The sequence below is a fragment of the Artibeus jamaicensis genome, unplaced genomic scaffold, assembly GCF_021234435.1.
Source record: "Artibeus jamaicensis isolate MK-2021 breed Jamaican fruit bat unplaced genomic scaffold, CSHL_Jam_final contig_867, whole genome shotgun sequence".
NCBI lineage: Eukaryota > Metazoa > Chordata > Mammalia > Chiroptera > Phyllostomidae > Artibeus > Artibeus jamaicensis.
The window spans coordinates 9,993,494-10,015,392 of record NW_026521995.1 but is presented as its reverse complement, the minus strand read 5'-3'; the positions used below and the strand labels follow the sequence as shown (position 1 = coordinate 10,015,392).

Below are 21,899 nucleotides of genomic sequence, written 5' to 3'. Positions count from 1 at the left end.
CATGTCAGCAGCAAGAGGAGAGTTGTTAGTGTTCAGTTTTTTCTTTAGCTAGAGAATTGGATTGGTTAGCCAGCTGGGACATACCCAAGGGAGAGACACTGAATGGTAAGAACATGAAATAGGTGTCTAAAAACGATTGGAGTGGGTCTTCATTTCCACTCACTTTGTTTCAAAGGTGACTACGGTTGACCATTCAACAACATGGGTTGGAATTGCAGGTTCGGCCAACCGTGGATGGAAAACCGTGTTTTTGATCAGTGTTTGGGACTCTGTGGACACAGAGGGTCTAATGTAGGCATTGTTCTGTGCTATCGTATATAAGGGATTTGGCCATCTATGGACTTTGGTATCCACAGGGGTCCTGGGAGCAGTCCCCCAGTGGATACCAGGCGATGACTGGGGACCCAGAGTTACACGTCAATTTTCGACTGCAAGGCTTGGCGCCCCAAACCCTGTCTTGTTCAAGGGTCAGCTGTATCCCTCTCAGTTCTTCAAAGTAGGAACAGCCTGGACCACAGTCCAGCTGACAGGCTGACGTGCACCAGCTGTGGGGCCTCAGGGCTTCGGTCAGCTCCCTGGGCTCAGCGTCCCTGTCTGTCTGGGAGAGAGTGGACAGCTGGCCGTCTGGTTTCCCTGTTCCTGGGGGCTGCCTCCCCTGCGCTTCCTGCTCTGAGCTTGCCTTCCAAAGAGCAGAGGGACGGAGGCACAGAGCACGTGCCACAAATGTTCATCGAATAAATGAACAAATATGTAAAAGTGAGGGGTGGTAATAGAAACATGAAAGGGAAGTGAAGACTGGGGTTTTATTTTTTCATTGTCTATGGTGACAATGTATGGACTACACTGGGGAAGATATTTTAACTCGGTAAAAATATAATACATCCTTATTAAAGAGAAAATAGGAAAATACAGAAATAATCTGCCTTACCTGTTGGATTTATGTGAGATAACGTGGATTGGAGCTTGCTCTTCCTGCTCTGTTTTCATAAGCTAAATATTGGTTTGCTTTACAACATCATTGTGGAAATGGGTGTAGCTTCTTCCTTAGAGACCAGCCAGCACCGGAGGGGCAGAGTCTTGTTATGACAGTCGCTATATCGTTGTTTCCTGCGATTGTGAAGGCCTATAGATTACAACTGAGACAAAGACAATTCAGATCTAAAATAATCACCAGGTTGAGACAGACAGCTCTTCTCCTCTCTTTCCTTTATGCCCTTCACCTCCTTCCTTGGATGATGTGAGGGAAAGAGTTTCAGAATTAAGGTCTCTGAATTGTTTTGTTGAGTTAATAAGTGATAATAACTAAAAACAAGAGTTTATGATGTTAGACACTTGGCTGCACAGTTTAAATGTATTATCTCATTAATCCTCTCAACAGACTTCAGAAGGAAGGAATTATTACCATCCCTTAGTATAAATGAAGACTCAGAGGCAGAGAGAGGCGGAGTGGGCTGCAGGAGGCATGCAGTTAAGCAGTCGTGTGTTGGCATTTGAACCCGCACCGTCTGACTAGCACCCAGGGCAGAAGCCTGCACTCTCCGGGAACATTGCCGTACTGCTGCCTGCTGGAGCCTGGAGCCACCCGTGGCCTCAGCCCTGTGCAGGTGCCACAGCCTTGACCTTTCTGCTGACCCTGAGGGTTGGCTGCATGCTCACAGGGTTCCCCCCACCCCCAGGTCCGACTACAGGCACTGTCTTCTCATTCCACTCTTATCTGTCCCTTACTCCCTAAAGCTTGGAGATTTCTCAGAAGGTGATTGTTAACCTCTGATACAGGTACAGCCACAAAGCACTCAGATGGGGAGGCCCACATCTTGAAGGAAGGGGGAAAGGCATTTGCCCCGATTTTCACCTGGGTTTTACCAGAGGTGAACTCAAGCCCAGCAATCCACACCATTCCCTGCCCTCAGCCTGACAAGGCCCTTCCTGAGGGTCAGTTTCTCTGCAGTCCCCTCCACCGTGATGGTACACAGATGATGTTTTATACAGAGAGCTATTTGCATAGTGTGGTACATTGACTACACCAGGCCATGCTGAAAAATCAAATCGCAGGCTTCAGGGTCCATTAAGAGCATGTTCTGTAGCGATAGGTAGCTGACCCTTCCCGGAAACATGTCAAACATCAAGCACTGGGGCTGATGAATACGAGTTGCTTGAGAGATGCCTCTACACCTCTGCCCATTTAGAGGAAAAGAGCTTCTCCTCTGAGGTGTGCTAGGTTCTAAATTTAGGTAATACTTGCTACCTTTGTGCTCAGACCGTGCCTCTGGCTAAGACTGGCTGTCCCACCTGGAAGGGAGTGACTTCTGAAGGAGTGACTGAGGTCAAGTACGGCAGCCCACCTCGGTCCCAATGTGATGCCAGAGTCGGAAGGCGATGGCAGCGCCAGCATCCGCTAGGCTGGCTGAACTGCAACTGGAAGAAGTCACTGGGCCTGAGGCCACTTTAGAGGGGCCTCCCACCCCCCACCCTGGCCTCACAGGGAAGCACAGCCGGCTAGACTCCGGAGGCTGCCCACAGGGACCAGATTCAGGATTTCGTTCCTGGAGGAGGGAGGGCATCTCTCCCATCGGCCATGGGCCACACAACAGATGACAGTAAATTCGTGCAGCAACAAAGGATCTTGGAGTCCACCGAGAAGGTAATCCCAGGGAGTGTGAAACCACAGTGAAGGTCATTCAAATATTGCCATTCCAAGTAGGCTTTTACTTGGAAAAGAAAGGCAGTATTGTGGTGGAAAGTGAGTCATGTAAACTAACAGCAAAATTGTATAATTTTTTCATCAATAGCTTTTGTATATTCAGTGACTAGGTTTACCTCTTTCTCTTTAGACATGTTGTTTTTCACATGTTTATATTTCAAGTATTTCCCAAACAGTTCTTATCATTTGTTTTCTTGGCATCGTGTCTCTTCTTTTCGGTGATAAAGCACGGTGCTGTTAGCAAGTGCAACTGCTGTCTCGTCTCTGTCCGGTTCTCCCGGGACTCCTCCATAAAGACCCCGCTTGTCTCATTGAACTTGTCAACACAATTTATTTGGGCTATCGCATTCCACATTTCTCTCCTTATCTTTTTCCCACCCTGTATCAGTGTGTTCAGCATGTTTTTGAAAAATGCACCATTGTTAAGATTTTTAAAATGTAAATTATTAGTCTCATTTTTTAGAAAAAAAGATTTATTTTGTCTTACTTCTTCAAAGGCATTAGAAAATATATCCTTGGCTTTGAAGCCATCCAAGGTAGCACACATTTTAGCTGATTATAGACATCATATATCAAAGCCGGTAAATACCTGCCCTTGATAACTTGTGTGAAGGAGAAATTCACCAGCACTGTCATCATGAGAGCCACCCGTGCCTGTCAAGGCAAGGTTCATTCTAGGTTCAAAATAGACAATTATTGAATATTGGGTTGGCCAAAAAGTTCATTTAGCCTTTTCCATATGATGGCTCTAGCAAGTTCTTAGTTACCTTTTAACTTTGTTCAACACTATTTTATTAGACTGTATTGTGACTGCTGTTATATCAGTGTGCATTTTTAAAAAGCATACCAAATGGAGAATTTTTGTACAGCCATTTTAATATTGAAGATGGAAGAAAATATACAACATTTTTGGTGTATTGTTCTTTATTTCAAGAAAGGCAAAAACATAACTGAAATGCAAAACAGATTTGTGCAGTGTATGGAGAAGGTGCTATGACTGATCAAATGTGTCAAAAGTGGTTTGCAAAGTTTCTTGGTACTGTGGACATTTTGGCCAAATAATTCTTTGCTGTGGGTCTGTCGTATGCATTGGAAGATGTTTAGCAGCAGCCCTGTTCTCTATTCACTGGAAGCCAATAGCAGAAGGTAGCCAATATGCTCAAAATACCCAAACCAGTGAAGTTAGTGGTGAGAATAAAAATGTGTCTTTTACTTTACAGAAAAAGCTAAACAGCCTTTTTGGCTAATCCAATAAATGCTTTGTAGTTTCCTGTGTCATGTAGACTATTTTTAAAATAGACTATTTTAAAATTCCCAGATCTCTGTTTTCCTTAAATTGGGATTTAGGTGCATTGTACAAATAGAAAAAACTTAACCAGAATGCGTAGCCATTTTGATTAGTTATAGATGGCAGTTTTGTTAAAGTGATAATGTAACATTTTGGGGAGGGGAAGAAAACTGGCCACATCAATTCTGTAGGTAGTTTCAGTCTGTTTATATTCTTGTCCTATGTGTGTCTCTCTGTCTTCTGATTCTGCTCACCACACATAGATAGACAGGTAGCATTTTGGGATTTCAGCCACCTTTTGACATTTTGATACACTGCAAGTTTACCAAGAAACCAGATTGTCCATCGAGAAAATGAGCAGAAGCCACACAGTGTGGTTTCTTTCACAAAGCCGTGCACCCCAGGAAAATGTTTGTAAGACCGTAAGGAGTAAGAACAGTGCTTATTAAATCTACGTGGTACACAAAACCCACTCACCACTCTGATGCTGGATGTTGGCCACACTATACCTAATGATTTATTCACTCTCTCTTAATTGGGTCTCTGATCATTGAAGCTCTTGTTAAGCTCTAATTTTTGTCTTCCCTTGGACTTTGCATAAAGTCTAAGACCCTCTAGCCAGCAGGTGCTGAAGATTTTTAAGTGGTTCCTCTTCTGTAGTGTTTCTCAGGCTGTGGATGGGAGTCATAGAGGATTCCCTAAGGGAAGGGACGGCGGCTCCCAGAGCTCTGGACTGTGATTTACCAGCTCACCTGGGTGGGTGGGTGGAAGGGAGATGTGCGAGCCCCCTCACGAAGCAATGGCCAATCTCTGTGGAACCTGGCCCACGAAATGCTCTGCTGAGCATTCAAAACCTAAAGGTTTAAAACCTGGTTTTGATGACAAGAAAAGCAACAAAGGATTGACCTTCAGGCAGGCCCAGTGTTAGGCAGCTTGCACTGTGTTTGAGTAGTAAATGCAGAAGCACTTAGGCTGCTCAGTGGCAAATGCTTTACCTCGAGTTGCTCTTAAAAATATTTTCTACTTTTTCAACCGATAATTTAGTTTTGCTTTAAGTGGCTACTTAACAAGTTATTGGGAGTTGGGGTGGAGGCAGGATTTGAAGAAATAATTCTAAAATAATAATAATGATAAAGAATAGATTTCTGCTCTTCATTTACCATCTAGGCTCCTGCAGAACAGCAGCCTCCTGCCCAGGTGCCGCGAGTGGCCCTGCTCCAGCCCTTCCCGGCAGTCCCCAGGCTTTGCCTGCTGCGGCTGCCCCGCACAGGAGCCCCCCCCCCATTCCCTGGCGTCTCCACTCCACCTTGCTAGCAGTTGAAAAGCAGACTGTGTTGTAGAGATTGTTTGAAACCACAAATGACCTATAGACACATGAAAGAAATTAACCTTACTGATGATCAAAGAAATGCAAATGGAAACCAATGAGAAGTTATTTTCACTTATCTAATAAGAAAAAAAACGATTGTAATAACAGAGATGGGAAAGGTCCAGCAAGACCACCTCTCCTCTGTACTGCCCCGGGGCGTGTAATTGGGATGGCTGATACAAGGTCAGGTTTAACAGTGTAACATAATGCCTCTCATCTACTAATTCCTTTTCTAAGGGTTTATTCTAAATAATAACCTAAGACATGCTTAGTGTCTGTGAACAATAGCGGTTCTCAAAGTGTTTTAGAATGTAATCTATGCAGATGTCCAACAGCGGTTAAGTAAATCATGTACATATGATAGAATACTAATCCACTAAAATTATGTGTGTGAAGAATTCTTCATTACATTGGAAGAAGTAAAGCAGAGTGGCTAACCAAAAGGGCTCTCTGGTCCCACGTCCCGGGTTTGAGTTCCTCCCCTTCCACCACTTAAAAGTTGTATCACCTGAGAGTTTAACCTCTCCATGCCTCAGTTCCCTTACCTGTAAAATGAAGAAGTGATGGTGGTTGTATAGTTAGTGACAGAATTCCTTCGGCATGCTTCGCAAAGTGCTTGACACAGCCGAAGTGCCTAATTAATGCTAGTGTTAACTTTTGTGCTTCACTCTCCTCCTTTGTAAAGTAGGAATGAGAGTAGTCCTTCCTCAGAGGAGTGCTGGTGAAGCTGAAATGCATGTGCACCCAGAGCTCACTGAGTAGGGACCTGGCCCACGGCAGCAGCGCTGTGTCAGTGGTTTGTACGGGCGGTGGGAGACGTTCACATGGTACAGAAGAACCCTAGAAGAACACTAAGGCTGTTTGAAAACCACACCCTTGCACATGCACAGACCAGAAGGTGTCAAAGTAACTGTCTCTGGGTAGAAAGATTATTAGTGACGGTTGTTTTTTTACTTTCCTGTATTTTTCCAAATTTTCAACAATGAATACATATTACTTTTATAATTTAAAAAGCAAACAGCAATTTGAGAGTTGAAACTTTTTCTGCTTGGCCCATGGTTCATCCAGAGAATCGAGTGCCCCAACCTTCCTCTCAGTGACTGGCTTTTTTCTATGAAAGTCCTAATGTCTGGTGATTTGCAGGCAGTGGCTTGATATTTTTTGTACACCGCAACACTGTTACTCAGATTTTTTCTTCCATTGCATTTGAACAGTGACCTTAAACTTGGGATGCACGCTAGACTCATTTGAGGAGATACTGAAATATATTGGTGTTGGGCTCCTCTTTAGACTGATTAGATCCAAATATAAGGTGATGGGCCCTAGGCATTGGTATTGTTTTCTTTATCTTTGATTGTTTATGCTGTTACAGATACGCCCACTTTTTCCCTTTTGCCCACCTCCACCGAGCCCTCCCTCAGGCCATCACCACACCATTGTACATGTCCCCAGGCCATGCATATATGTCCTTTGGCTAATTTCTTTCACCTTCTCTCATCTAGTACCTTTCTACCCCTACCTTGACATTGAAACTTCCCAAAGGCTCACAAGGAGACTCTAAAGGGCAGCCAGGTGGGGAACAGCGGCCTGGAACTAGACTGGCACTTATACTACACCGTGCACCATTTCCTGCCTGGCAGAGAGTTCCTCCCATGAGCAGAGCCCCCTCTTCCACTGGTCAGTCTCAGAGCCGGCCTTGGAAGTACTTTCCACATTGTCTGCAGGGAAGACTCCCGCAGGGTACTTGATAAAATGCAGTTGCACCCCTAACCCCTGCCTGAAGTCGCCTTCCAGGGGGAGAGACTTGGTCATGTGAGTCTTCAGTGAGCCCACTGACGATCCTTACCATGAGGGAGGTGTGGGGACTCTGTCCCAGCTGCACACCGGGAGTTCCTGGGGAACCTGGGAAGACACTGATGTCTCCTGCCTCCACAATTCGAATGAGTTGGAGCTGGGATACTGCCTGAGTATCAGGACCTATAAAGTCCCTCTGGATTCTGATGCGGAGTCATGGTTGACAACCACGAGAACCAGTGGTGATTCTCAAAGTGGGGTGCTGGGACCAGCAGCACCAGCAGCATCTGGGGCCCTGTCAGAAATGCTCGTTATGTCCCACATATGAGGGTGTCATGCGGTATTTGTCTTTCTCTAATTTCACTTGGAATTTTACCCCCAAGGTTCATTTATGTTGTTGCAATGGCAAGATGTTATTCTTCTTTATGGCTGAGTAGTATATCATTGTTTCAGTAACTTATACATACAGAGAACATATGTGTAGTTATCAGGAAGGAAGAGGTTTGGGGATGGGCCAAAGGTGGCAAGGGGATCAATTGTACGGTGATGGATAGTACTTAGGCTTTGGGGGGTGAAAACTTTTTAGTGTCTACAGATGCCGAATTATAATGTTATATACCTGAAACTTAAAGAATAAGTAAAAATACACTTTATGGAGCCCTCCCCCCAGGCCTGCTGAACCAGGAACTGGGGATGGGGCCCAGAAGTCTGTGCCTTAGCAGCCCTCCTGTGATTCCTGCACATGGTGGGGTTTAAGAACCACTGCTATAGGGCGGGGCTGCGAACAGCAGGTTCCCAGACTGGCTGCCCCAGAGTGCAGTGATTTGGGCTGAGCCAGGAACAGACTCTTGGTGGCCCCAGGCTGGACACACGTAAGAATCGTTGCTCTCAGGCTTCCCTTTGTTCCTGTGGGCGTTCAGAGCTCTAAGGGCCTCGACGCGTCTCATGTGTACCCAGTGTCCTCATGTCTTGTGGGCAGCCTGTTGCTGCTGCTCCTGGGCCCTCGAATGCCGAAACCCATGGCTGCCTTCCAGCCATAATTAGTGGGATGTGTTCTCTTTAAAGTCAACAAGTACTGTGGCTGGGAATCTATTTTTTCAAAGCACTAACCTAGATTTGACTTGGAACACCAGTCACAGAAGCGGTGTGTGTTTCCTCCGTCAGTGTAACTTGTGCCCCTTTGTTTTGTAGGTTTTATCATCCACCCGTACCAGCATGGTCCGCTCAGCACCAGGGTGGCCACAACCACTCCTACTGGAGAAGAGGACAAGAGGCCAGTGGAATGCGGGGTCCCAGAGACCGAGAAGACCTGGAGGTCAGAGGAATGGCCCCAGCCCCCAGCCTGCCAGTCCACGTGAGGGAGGGTCCATGGGAAGTTGGAGGAAGGACAGAGAATGTGATGAAGAAGGCGGTTTGGGAAGATGAGCTGAGAGTGGCGGGTCCCGCCAAGCGGCGGAATGTAAGCGTGGAAAGCTGGAACCAGCCGAGGAGGTTAGGAAGGCAGATGTCTGATGGTGACGGGGAGAAACTGTTTCAAGATCTATACCCATTCGTGCAAGGAGAACATGTGCTGAATGCCCAGAGCAAAGGAAAATCCCGGTCATTGCCTAGAGTTCTCTCCCCGCAGAGCCTGAGCTACACGGAAATTCCATTAAGCCATGGGCACTTACCAGGTGTCCCTAAAATGTCATTTTACCCTCCAAACTGTGCACCGAATTTGGAATCCACAGGGAACCCTGAGCAGGGTGGCTCCTCGGCCCCTTTACCGTGGCCAAAGTTTGGGAAACCGCTCAGGCCTCCACCCTATGACTCCCACCAACACTCCAGGGGAGGAGTGGAGAACAGCGACTGTCTGGACGGCCAGCAGACAGACCCGAGCAACCCCTACCTGACCAGAACTGAAAACCCCCAGCAGGAGCTCGGCCTGCCTGACGCTGGTCTCGAGCCACCCGTGTACGTGCCTCCCCCATCATACAGGTCGCCGCCCCAGCACATCCCAAACCCCTACCTGGAGGACGTGGCACCTGGGCGAGGGTGTGATGGTCACCGTCATCCGACTGAGGAGGCCGCCGCCAGCTGTCAGCTTCCTTCTGGTTCCTTTGCAGCTGGGAACGAGTTTGGTGGGAACCCACACTCTCCTCAGAGTTTCTCACAACAGTCCCATCCCATCACTGCTTGTGACAGATCCGTTCTCTATATTCCCTTTGATGACCCACGGATACGACATGTTAAACTGGCCCAACCCCAGGGTTTCTGTGAAGAAACAAAGGTGAATGAGAAATTGCACGACTCTGGTCTGGTCTCTGCCCCCGAGCCAGCTCACGGAAACGTGCACCGCGATGGTGCTGTTTTGAACCCACAGAGCATCATGTCCCCCTCGGGGAGTAAGAGAGGCCCTGCCCTTGCCGACCCCAGTCCCCGGTGGCTGTGGGGCCCGCTCCCTGGGGAGGGAGAAAATGGCAGCTTTCCTGACCAGAGAGACCACCGTGTGATGAGAGGGCAGTGGCCTGATGGGAGAGGCAGCCAACAGGGACAAGCAGAAAGCCAAGTCTCCTCTCCAAACCCACAGGGTGAGAATACCTGCGAGACCCGAACCAAGCTCAAAAAGTTTGAAGCTGGGATTCAGACCAAGAAAAGTTCAAAGAAAAAAGTGAACGAGACGATATTTTGTTTGGTTTCCATCCCAGTGAAATCAGAATCACATCTGCCAGATACAGATACGAACAACAACGACGTAAAGCAGAGCGCTGGTGAAAAGCATGGGCTCGATAAGAGCATGGCTCTGCGAGAACAGAGTCTGCTGAGCATGTCTTCCACCGACCTGGAGCTGCAGGCTCTCACGGGAAGCATGGCCGGGAGAGCAGAGTTCCCAAAGCAAGAGCGGGGGGGACCAGAGGAAGGCAGACAAACAGATGACCTCAGATTCATTCACCCCATGAAACACAGAGAACTCCAGTATTCTGGCTCATGGCCAGGGCACCAGTACAGAGATCAGCAAACACAAACCACTTTCACGGAAGAATCCAAAAGCCCGAAGCCTCTCCCTGCTGAGAAGTCAGGAGGGTCACCTAAGGCAGTGCCGACTCCCAAATTTCTAGACCCAACTGCCTCCAAAGATCAGATGCACACGGAATTAGCTTCCAGTGACCAGTACCAGAGGCCAAAGGTTCCTCACCTGAAAGGCCAACTGTCCCTCAACCCTTCTAGCCACAGTGCTTTTTCAAGGACTTCCTTATTCGCAAACCAGTCCCCTGTGCCAAAAGTGGGCCGTAGTCAGTCCTGCATAGATGGCCATGGACGTGGAGCCAGCCCCGCATCCAGAAGCGAGGTGGTGAAGGGGGCAACCACAGGTCCATGCAATAGTCAGCAGCTGTTCGGTCAGTTTCTTTTAAAACCAGTTAGCCGTCGCCCCTGGGATTTGATAAGTCAGTTAGAAAGTTTTAACAAGGAGCTTCAGGAAGAGGAAGAGAGCAGTCGTGGCAGCAGTGGCAGTGAGGACAGTGAGACTGAATGGCAGCCAGCGGGCCATGCTGACTGCACAGCCAAGAGCTTGGGCTTCAGTGAAGATGGCCAGGAAAGGAGGGCGGAGGGACCGCCAAGGAGGCTGGTGCTGGGGGAGCCCGTGTTCGGGTCGGGAAGGGTGAAGAGTAAGTCCGAGAGTTGGAGTGAGGAGCAGAAGCCTGCCACTTGCCACCAGAGTGCTTATCCGCAGTACCTGGGCCCCTCTCGGGAGGAAGACGGCAGAGGTGAAGCGGTGCCGTCGGCACAGGGGAGCTGGATTGTGGAGAAGAGAAACCAGGAGGTTGGGAAAAGAATAAAGGAGCTGGCACTCAGCCCTGGTCCTGCGAAGAGAATGATGTCTTCTGCGTCGAGTGACACAGCGTCCTCATCCCATCCCGCTGAACTGGGGGAGCCCCGGCAAAGGCAGGAACTCCCCAGTGTTTTCAGGTCTGTGGGGCTGAGCAAAGCGACCCCTCCGAGGCCTGGTGGCGGGGAGCACAGGGACACGGTGGTCCCACTCTCTCTTGCCGACAAACCTCGAGGACTCTCGGCCCCAGACTTGAGATCTGTGGGGCTGACCCCAGCCCCAGAGCAGAGTGCCCGTGAGTTAGACGGGTCTTCAGGTGAAGCGGGTGCAATAGGAATCCCCCCAAACGAGTCCCTTCAAGCGAGGGCTGCGAGGATCCTGGGCATTGAGGTGGCAGTGGAGTCCCTGCTGCCGGGGGCCAGGGGCACAGGACATAACCAGCACCTGGAGCATGATGGTGGTGCCTGCAGGTCAGTGTCCCCTCAGGAGGAGTCGGTGTCCAGGCCAGCACAGCTGGGTGACCCCAGAGAGTCCACCGATGCCTTTTATGGCAGGAGAAAGTGTGGCTGGACCAAAAGCCCTCTGTTTGTAGGGGAAAGAGACAGTGCCCACCGGGCACCCCGGACTTCTAAATGCTCAGGTGCAGATGGAGCCATCCCCAGCAAGGCCCCCGACCCCGAATCTCAGCCCAGTGCCCCGGAGTCCAAGCCCTTCAATCACGAGGACGCGGGGACAAAACCACCCTTTAGGTCCACTTTGTTCCACTTTATAGAAAGGACTTCGAGTGTCACAGGCTCAGAGAGGAGGCTCAGAAGTACTTCCAAAGTGATTGAAAGTTTACAGGAGAAACTGGCCTCCCCACCCAGGAGAGCTGACCCTGACCGCTCGATGAGGATGAAAGAGGTGAGCTCCATGTCTCGGATGAGGCTGCTGAGCTCCCGGAGCACGGGCTCCGTGGAGGACGCCGAGGAACTGAAGGCTGAGAGGGGCCCAGGGGCTCATCCGGGAGGCCTGGCAGCTCTGGCAACTGGGGACCTGGCTTGGAAGGCGGGAAATGCATTCTCCGTCTGCAAGGGTGGCCGCCCGCTGGAAGAGAATGGGCATCTGGCAACGGGACGGGAGAAGAGCTTGGATCGGGACTTCTGGTGCCCAGGTGAGGAGTCAGGCAAGTGGCAGGGGTTCGGTATTAATTTGGAGTCCTTGGGGCATAAAAAAATAGCAGGTTGATAGATAATGAACATTTGCATATTCAGAAAAGAATAAATTGGTCCTGTCAATTATTGTACCAAAAGAGTCTTCAGTATACAAAGAATTTAGAAGCCTTCCTTAAAAATCAAGTCTTGTAATATACTTTAAATGATTATGTCTTTATAGAAATAATTTACATAAATTGCTGTATAAAAGTATCCATATGACAATTTTCTGGGCCCCTTACTGTGACAAGATGGGCCAATAAAGTGTTCTAACTTGGGCGCAGGCACCTTGATCAGTCCTGTGAGGAGACCACGGCATCTGTGCTAGCCGCTCTCTCCCAAATACTGGCGTTCGCCCGGATAACCCTCCTCGCTCTTTATTAACCTAATGAGAACAGACACAGGTTGATTTAAATAAACTACCTGCCCCGTGATGCTGTGTCTCATGTTTCACCTTCCAAACTCTTTTGCCCCTGCCCCAGCCCCATTTTTATGTTTTTACTACCACACCCTTTATGCATCTAGTAAACAAAAAAATAACAGTGTTCACTTTCTCAATACCCCACCCCTAAAAAGTTTACTCATTAACTCTGTTTCTTAAAGTCACCTAAGTTCTGTTTTTGAAATCCCAGGAGAGATGGTTTTGGCAACAGCACCCTGCAGTCCTTTGGGCCTCTCCATCCTCTCACTTAGGGCGTCTTTAGAGCCTTCTCTGTTTCATAAAGCCACCAGGTGGGTTCCCAGTGACAGGAACACTGTGCTTTTCTTCAAGCACAATTTCATCATCGCAGCTATGACACAGATGGGCCAGGAGGAGAACTCTGGGCATCTCTGTTCCAGACGCTTTTGTCGGGGGCTGGAGATTGTCAGTTACGTGTGCAAAAATGATCAGAAGAATAGCCGAGGTAGTTACCAAAAGGTCTGCATCATAAACCACAGACCGGAAGGGACCCTAGGTCACTTGTTCAGACCCCTTCACAGTAAGGGAAACCATGGCCCTGAAGTGAGTGTCACTGTGCTGCCTCAGACCCTGCCTGCCTCCTGCGCCCGGCCCTTCCATCTCCTGGGCTGCCCCAGCAGTGCGGGTCCCCCGCCCCGCTCCTCTGTTTTCTGTTTTGAAATCCAAGGAAGGATTTATTTGTTTATTGACTTTTCCACATGGACAGACATCATCTAAACATCTCCATTTTTAGAGTTCAGAATGTCAGTGTTTTTTTCAGCTTCCTCTTACTTGCTTCGAAATAGATTTGATCTTTGTGGTGATTCTTTTCTTTTCTTTTTTTTCTTTTCTTTCTCCCATTTCCCTCACCTCCCATCCCCTTTGGCAGCTATCAGCTTGTTCTCTGTGTCTGTGGGACTGTCCTGTTTTGTTTTCTTTATTCATTTCTTTTTAGATTCCATATATGAGTGAAAACATATGGTATTTGTCTTTCTCTACCTGACTTATTTCACTTAGCATAAAACCTTCTAGGTCCATCCATGCTGTGACAGTGGCAAGATTTCGTCCTTTTTTATTGCTGTGTAATATTTCATTGGATGTATATACCACAACATTTTTATCTTGTTGTCTACTGATGGGCACTTGGCTATTATAACTAATGCTGCAGGGAAAATAGGGTTGCATGTATCTCTTTGAATTAGTGTTTTTGTTTTCTTTGCATAAATACTCAGAAGTGGAGTTGCTGGGTCATATGGCAGCTCTAATTTTAATTTTTTGGAGAACCTCCATACTGTTTTCCACAGTGGCCGCACTAGTCTCCATTCATCAGTCTGCAACAGTGCACGACAGTCCCCTTTTCTCCACTTCCTCACCAACACTTGTCAACTTTTTAATGACAGCCATTCTGACAGGTAGGGGGTGATGCCTCACTGTGGTTGTACTTTGAATTTCTTTGATGATTAGTGATACTGAGCACCTTTTCACATCTGTTGGCCATCTGTATGTCCTCTGTGGAGAAAGGTCTGTTCATGTCCTCTGCTCATTATTTAATTACATTGTTTAATTTTTTGGTGTTAAGTTGTATAACTTTCTTATATATTTTGGAAATTAACCCCTTATCAAATTATCATTAGTGAATGTCTTCTCCCATTCAGTAGATTTCCTTTTCTTCTTATTGGTTTTCTTTGCTGTACAAAAACTTCTTAGCATGATGTAGTCTAATTTGTTTACTTTTTCTTTTGTTTCCATTGCTTGTCTGGGAAGATAGATCAAGAAAAAATACTATTAAGAGAAACATTGGAGCGTTTACTGCCCATTTTCTTATAGGAGTTTAATGTTTTAAGTCTTTAAATCCTTTTGAGTTTATTTTTGTATACGGTGTAAGAAAGTGATCCAAGTTTACTTTTGCATGTTCCTATCCAGTTTTTCCCACATCACTTAGTGAAAAGACTGTCTTTACCCCATTTTATATCCTTGCCTCCTTTGTCGTAGATTAACTGACCATATAAGTGAGGATGAAGTCCAAGAATTTAAAAGTAGATGGAAAAGATCATTTGTTTCAGCTAAAAGAATCCAGAAATTTTTGTTAAAAAAGTCCACTTGGCACTTTTTAAATTTTCCCAGAAATGCAGTATGATTCTTAGGACTGTTAGCCAATGTTGCTCTGTTCCTTATGCAAAATACTACATTATTGAAATAACCGATTTTTCAGGGCCCTCTTGGATCAGCTCATCTGACAAATTTGGTCTTTGCTGAGGATGAGATTACTAAGATTGTGGAAAAAGTGTTATGTAGCCCATTTTTGAGCTGTGGGAATTTATTAGGCTCTGCACGAACCCTCCTCTCCTGCCTGCCCCGCCCGCCAGCCCCTGTCCACCCACTCCCTCTGAGTGCTGGTCCAAGAGACAGCAGAGGCTCTTAGGGTGAGTGTCTTTACCTATAAAATCAGACAATTCTGTTAGTCCTCCCTCTTCCTGAGAATTACAAGGACTTTAAGGCAAATCCTATTAAAATAAAACACCAGTGTGTAAAGATTTCTATGTCCCAGTCCAAGGCCACATATTTCAGGAAGTATTTTATAACAGAATTTCTAGTTCAATGAAGCACTCCCTCAATTTTTAGCTTGATCATTTGGCATGAGAATGGGATGGGCTACGTATCTGAAAACACCTGGAGAATGCCAGCTTTAATCTTAGCCACTAAAACACCACTCCTGTGACGTTATTTTTTTAAATCATAGTTACTAACAAGTACAGATACTTTTCTTTTCTCTCTCTCGTCTTCTGATGTATTTGCTAATACACAATAAAATAATGAAAAATCTGAAACCAGAGAGCTACGGATGATGACGGACAGCTACCTCAGACATTCCTAAGTAATGCATAGCCGGAGGCCACTAGGGGAGGGTTCTTAGACATGCGGTGGCCTGGGAGAAGCTCCCTCAGTCTTCCATGGGACGGCCCAGGCCTCAATATTCAAGTTCATTTGTTAGAGAAGTCGTAAGACTGAGGTAGTACAACTCAACATATAGTAAAGCTTCTCCTCATTGTTGCTTTACAAATTAGAAGAAAGCCTTGTTGCTTTGTTGCTGATAAACTTTCAGACTTTGTTTTCCTCTTGCTAAATTTTATTTTGAACACAAGAATCCCCATGTCTCTCCCCACCCCACTCTTTCTTCCATCACCCCAATGTGTCAGAACCACTTCAGTGTTCCTGGGTGCACAGCACATGTAAATTTAGATTTTGTTATGGAATTTCAAACCAAGAATATACCATGTTTGTCTGTAACTGCCGCCCCACACCCGCTCCCAGAACTCTATATTCTGTGTTGTGTTGTAGTTCCTGACATCAGTAAGTGTCTTTATTTCAGTCTGGTGATGGGTATTTCAGCTAACATCTTTTCAGTGGACTTGTTGGGCTCTGGCTAAGATACCAGCAGCTTGAAACCAATTCAGGGAATGGAATCCCATCTCCACTGTTTCAGAACCTGCCGGTTCAGAACCTGCTGATTCCCTCAACTTCCATACACTCTTCCAACTTGAGTCTGGCCATGGAGCGAGGAGAGACGCTGCCCCAGGGCCACTGTGGGGGAAATCTGCGGAGGTTTCACGGCGCCACGTGCTACCATCGGAAGGCTGGACATCTGCATGTCTTTAAGGGGGCATTCATACATGAAATACCACTAGGCCAGCCTTAGTGACTTGTCTTTACCTGAACTGTTGCCCACAGGAGCCAGGACCCCAGATCTGTGGGTGCCCTCTCTGTTCCATAGATCCGGGCTGGCCAGTGGGGCAGCCCCTGGCGCATGCTGCTCTTGGGCACTTGAAATGTGGCTCATCCTGATGGAGACGAGCCGTAAGCACAAAATATGCCCTGGAGTTCAGAGGCTAGCACCGAAATAATCTAAAGTTGCTCAGTTTTTATACCAATTACCTATTGAAATTATATTTTGGATATATTTGGTAAAATTACATGCATCATTAAAATTAATTCCATCTGTTTTTTTTTTCTTTGCTTAATGTGGCTTCTAGAAAATGTAAACTAGACCTGGGCCCTCCATGATCCGAGGAAGGAGCCCACATTCTACAGAACCCTTTTACTGTTCTCTGTCTCCGGGCCTTTAGCTTCAACCATGGGGCTCTGGGGTGCAGGCACATACCGCGGAGGTGTCCCCATACCTGGCCCGGAGGGGCTGGTCAGTGCCCAGGGTCTATGTAATGAGAGGCTCACTCACTGCCCCAGGTCTCCCCAGCCTTTCAGAGCTGTGGGTGCCCTTTCCAGAGCCATCCATGAGGGACCACCCACCTTGTTCCCAGTGGGGAAGCAGATGTCTTTGCTCACAGGCAGCCCCTCCCCGAATCAGCTCACTGCGAGGCCGATTGAACACAAAAGTGTGGCGCTCGGCCGGTGAGATCCTCTGCTGTCCCCCCAGGTGATGTTCTGTGAGACATCAGAAGGCACCGACTCCGTGAGTTCCACTGCCCTTAGCCTGATGGGCACTTGGAGCATGAATCACGTTTGAGGAGCAGTGAGCTCCTCTCCTGAATGCAGCAGCTGCCCTCTCTGGTTTAGAATGTCAGACTCGGGATGCTCTAAACGCTGTCTTAGTTGTCACACTGGCACCCTGTCGTAAATATGTCATGGCGAAGTCGAGCCTGTGCAAGGAGGAGGTGCTGCTGGAGATGCTGTGATCTGTGGCTTCAGGGTGCAGTTTTCCAGAGGCCTTAAGAAGCAATTGTTTATAATAGTTTCTACAGCCATCAAATTGTACCATCCTTCCATATTGCTTATGTGTTTTCTCCTAAAAAGTTAGAAAACCTTTGGACTGCTGTGGCAGGAATTTCTGACCACGGGAGGCACACGTGTGTGCTTCAGGTCTGCCTGGACCCAGAGATCTGCCTGACCCCAGGGGTGAGGTTTAGTGTCTCCTGACACAGTACTAATGGCAGTTTAGGACTGTCGTTTTTTGGGTAGTGTCCCATCTGGGAAACCCAGGACATCTGGGCCCAGTTTGGGATTTTTCGGTGTGGGCTACATACAGAATGGACCCATGGATGGCCCAGACTCTCTCACTGGTGTGGGGGAAGGCCCAGAGGATTTGTGCTCACAGGCCTGTGTCCAGCCCTGGGCCAGCCTGCTGGGTGCTGGCCGTCAGAGACAGGAGCCCAGCAAGCTCTGCCTTAACAGCATTGGATCACAAAGATGCACACTGCAAACTTTCATTGGAGTTTTAATTTACAAAAAAATAATTAAACAATGCTTATCACCACATGAGCACACCTCTGCTGGTTAACAGGCATTGCATTTAAGGCTATTTATGTTTCTCCATCAACATCAGGAAGGGACAGTCAAAATATTAAGAGCAACTCACATGTTTTTCATCTGTGATTAGATAAAGATCATACTTGTCCCTTCAAAACAGCTTTTTGATGATAGTGTTCTACTCAGTGAAAATAAGATTGTTGAAATGGATTTTGCTCCCTAAACATATTTATTTATGCACTGAGAACTAAACCAGAAACAGACCAGTTGAATTTTCCCCTAATTTTCTTTTCTATCTTTTTTCCCCCACAGATTCGTACGACCCTAGCAGAGTGGAGAGGGTGTGATGAGCTGGCAGTGAAGTGCAGGCCTGCCGTATTTGCTGACTGAGTGTCCCATGGTTTTGTCTGTCAGCCAGCTTGTCCGTGTGTCAGCCGGAAACTGCTGGTTTTGAGTGCACTGTGACGTCCATTACGACTGCTACCAGGATACTTCATGCCTACAGAGTCACTTTGTGGAAGTAAAGGAGTAGTCTTTTGAAACCATCTGTTTTTGTAACATGAAGAGTTAATACCTATTTAGAAAAGTGTCCCATGGACTCTCCTGCGTGATGGATTTAGCCAAGCTGGTAAATAGTTTGGTGTTAATCTGGTTCTGTGACAATCTGAACATGGACGATAGAGTGAATGATTTTGAAAGGACCATGAATGTCATGAGTCCCCTTCACATCCCCAGGGCCCGCGGTCTGTGCTCACGTGAAGGAGTTTGGGACATAGGCCGTTGCCCAGTGTTTCTGCACTTTGACTTGAGGGGAAATGTGAATGAGTGTATCTGATCCATTTCTAATCAATTTGGCCTTCTGCTGCTGGAAGTAACTTAACTCATAAGTAACTTGCCATCGGAGACCAAAAGCAATATCTTTTTAAGTTTCTAAAAGATTATTAAAACTTTCTATAATGTACTAAGAGTATTATTGATCTGGTAATGAAATACTAGGATCATTTGCAAACATGCCATCGTCTGCTTTGCACTCAGTATTATCTATCTATTTTTATTTCCTGTATGGACACCTAGAAATTCTTTATATGAAAAATAATTGCTTGTTTAAAATAGACCATTTTAACAAAGTGACTATATTTCTTTTTACAAAAATGCTATTTTTCTATGTTGTAAACAGTTGTTAGGTGGCAGATTTATAAGGAAGTATTATTTTATTTAAGAATCTGTATCCCTTTATGTGAGGGGCCCAGAGAGGGTTCATGCTTGCTTTAAAGCATATACCCCTTACCCAGTCACAATTCTGCTATTCCTATTTTACCTTAGAAAAAGATGTCAACATAGACATTTTACAGGGTTTATCAAATAAACTTTTAACAAAAAACTTTTTTACAAATATAGCTACAAGATTATATAACCCTCTCAAAACCAGCCAACATCCTTATGACAATTTTTGCTGCCACGTCCACTAGAATTACCAAAAAGCATAGTTTCATTCTGTGCATCCATGGGCTCCACCCCGAGACCATACTTCCCTCCCCTCGCCCCCTGTCCCTTTAAGAAATATGTATTTTTATCTAGAATGATTCTTAATTAGTCTCTGCATATTTTTAAAGTGCTAGAGACATTTTAAATATGCCATTACAAAAGTACTACGAGGCCTATGTATTCTACTGTGTTTACTGTTGCATTGACCTGCACAAAGTTCATGCATTTCTTATGCCTGTGCCTGTCCTGTCTAAGGAAGGTGTTCTTGTCAGCTAGCATTTCCCGACTATGTTCTTGTCTCTTCCCTCCCTGTCTTTTCTTTTCCTTTCCTTCTTTACTTTTCTCTCTTTCCTTTTTTTGGAGAAGCCACCTTATCTATTTTTAGACATTTTAAATTCCTAAAATGTGAACTGCTGGGTGGTCTGCAATTTGGCCCTAAAACAGCTCTGACTGGGCTTCCACGCCTGTTTTTATCTGTACCATATGATTCTGTTTCATAAGAACTTCATGTATTTGGACTGTAATAAACAACACAGAATCTAAATAATTCTAAAAAATCTTTTCAAATACACTTATCCACAGTCTTGGGTCACTTCTTTCCAGAGTTTTGGCTCTTGTGAAAAGTTATAGTAGGCTCTGGTTTTCACAACACTGACAGAAGGGCCAGGTCTCTGCTAGGGGAAGCTTAGGTTATTCTTCCCACGAAAAATTCACTGCTTAGGAGGTTTATTACTGTGTCATAGTCGGTGAGTTACTGAGGTCACCCGACAGAACTAACAAGGGTGGTTACCTGGAGGGCCTAGGGACATCCTGCTTCCCTGTTTAAATGCAAGTGAAAGAAGGTATACATATATATATACATATATATACATATACATATGCAGGTAGGTATGTACATATACATAGAGACACATACATTGTACATACATATAAATGAATTCGGTTGACTTCCTTCTAAATTTCGTTGATCCTATGCAAAGACTTCTTTTAAGGAAAAGAATTAAATTTCAGCCTATTCCTCAGGAGAAAGAGAAGGGTAAAGAGAAGCCATTATTGTACCTTATGTATATCACAAACAAACCACAATATACTCTTGTGTTGTTTCATTCTAAATTGTTGTATTATAGCTTTCTGAAGCCATTCTGAATTTAGTCGATATTATCAATATTTATACTTCTAAGCTTCATTTCTGGATTCCAGCTTGCAAATAAATCTTCTGGGGAAGAAGGGAAGGTAATTTTGAAAATTTGACTTTTAACTTGCAAATTCTAAGGAAAATAATACAGTCTAATCAGACATTTCCCAAAGGTGTTGAACTGATTGTTAATCATTCTCATTATTTCTATTGCTCATAGATACATACCTCTTGGATATTACTTGTGGCTGAAGAAAAACTTTTTGTCTTTTGTGTTTGTCATCATTTCTCTCATATGTTTGACTAACTTCTGGTGTTTAATAATTTAGGGCTTGTACAATTAAATTAAAAGTTCTAATTTTTACCATTTGGACTAAAATTATGAGGAATTCATATGAAATGTATTTATATGTCTTAATTTGCAACAGGAAAAGATGTTGGTAATACAGCTCTAATTACCTTGTTGAAGAAAAATTCTCAATGATTGAAAATCAAATATCTTTATCATTTTTGATCCTTACATTTCTGCAAACCACAGAAAACCCCTTATATGGACACACAGCTCCTGACTGCAGTTTTGGAACCCTTCTTCATGTTGTTCACAACTATTTGGATTTCTTTTTTAAAAGTCACTTAAAAATGGCTACTCTCTGAGATCTGCTGTGTGTACTAGAAGTGTAGGTTGAGGTTTGAATTCATGTGGAAATTCTAAGTAGAACGTTTCCTATTCATCTGACTATTGGTGAAGGGCTGGTGTTAGTGGAAGTTCAAGTGCTTAAACTCCACAGATTCTGAAACTAGACCCTGACCACTCTTTGTGGCAGCAAAATGACTTACTCTGGCAGAAGCTTGGCTTAGGGCTCCCAAGGAAAAATGATGAGCCCACCCACTGGTGGCTTCCCAGTGGGTGAGGGAGAGCTGCTCCCCAGCCTGGAGTGACAGGGACGGATGGAAGATGAGCTTAACCTGCCGTTACCTCCGTGACCCCCACGGACTGTGGGTGAGCTTGTTGGCTCTTTTGTGTGTTTTCTTTAAAGTGATGAAATACTATGCAGTTAAGTGTCAGGTTATCATCTCTTGGAAAGTGATCAGTGCAGCAGAATTCTCTCTGAATGTCTGAGCCTAGAGAAACACTCCCATTTTCAGAGTTCTTGCATGCAGTTGCTTCAGCGTTGGGGCCACTGTTCCGCCAGATCTGCCTGTGCAGGGGATGAAGCTTGGGGCGGAGTGAAGGCGGGAGTATGCTTCTTAAGCTGAAGCCAGTATAGCATGCCTGGGGGATTTCTGCATTTTCTTTGTTTTTCACTGCAGATTCTGTACATCTGTTCGTGGGAGGAGAGTTTGCTACTCAGGACAGAATTTAAGAGACATTCCAAATGACCTTTAAGAGTCTGCATGGTGGGAGGTCCTTTTCCTGGATAGTGG

The 21,899-nt window shown here is 45.9% G+C and overlaps 1 protein-coding gene across 2 annotated transcripts in view; it reads left to right on the top strand.

Annotated features, from left to right (window-relative positions):
• JCAD (junctional cadherin 5 associated) overlaps positions 1 to 20,853 on the top strand; it is a 44,173-nt gene extending 23,320 nt beyond the window's left edge. For both annotated transcript variants that reach the window (XM_037165490.2, XM_053654735.1), the window contains 2 exons: positions 8,344 to 12,113; positions 18,167 to 20,853. In XM_037165490.2, coding sequence (XP_037021385.2) covers positions 8,344 to 12,113; positions 18,167 to 18,201 — 3,805 coding nt within the window. In that variant the 3' untranslated portion in view covers positions 18,202 to 20,853. The remainder of the gene's footprint in view (positions 1 to 8,343; positions 12,114 to 18,166) is intronic.
• Positions 20,854 to 21,899: the final 1,046 nt, after the last annotated feature.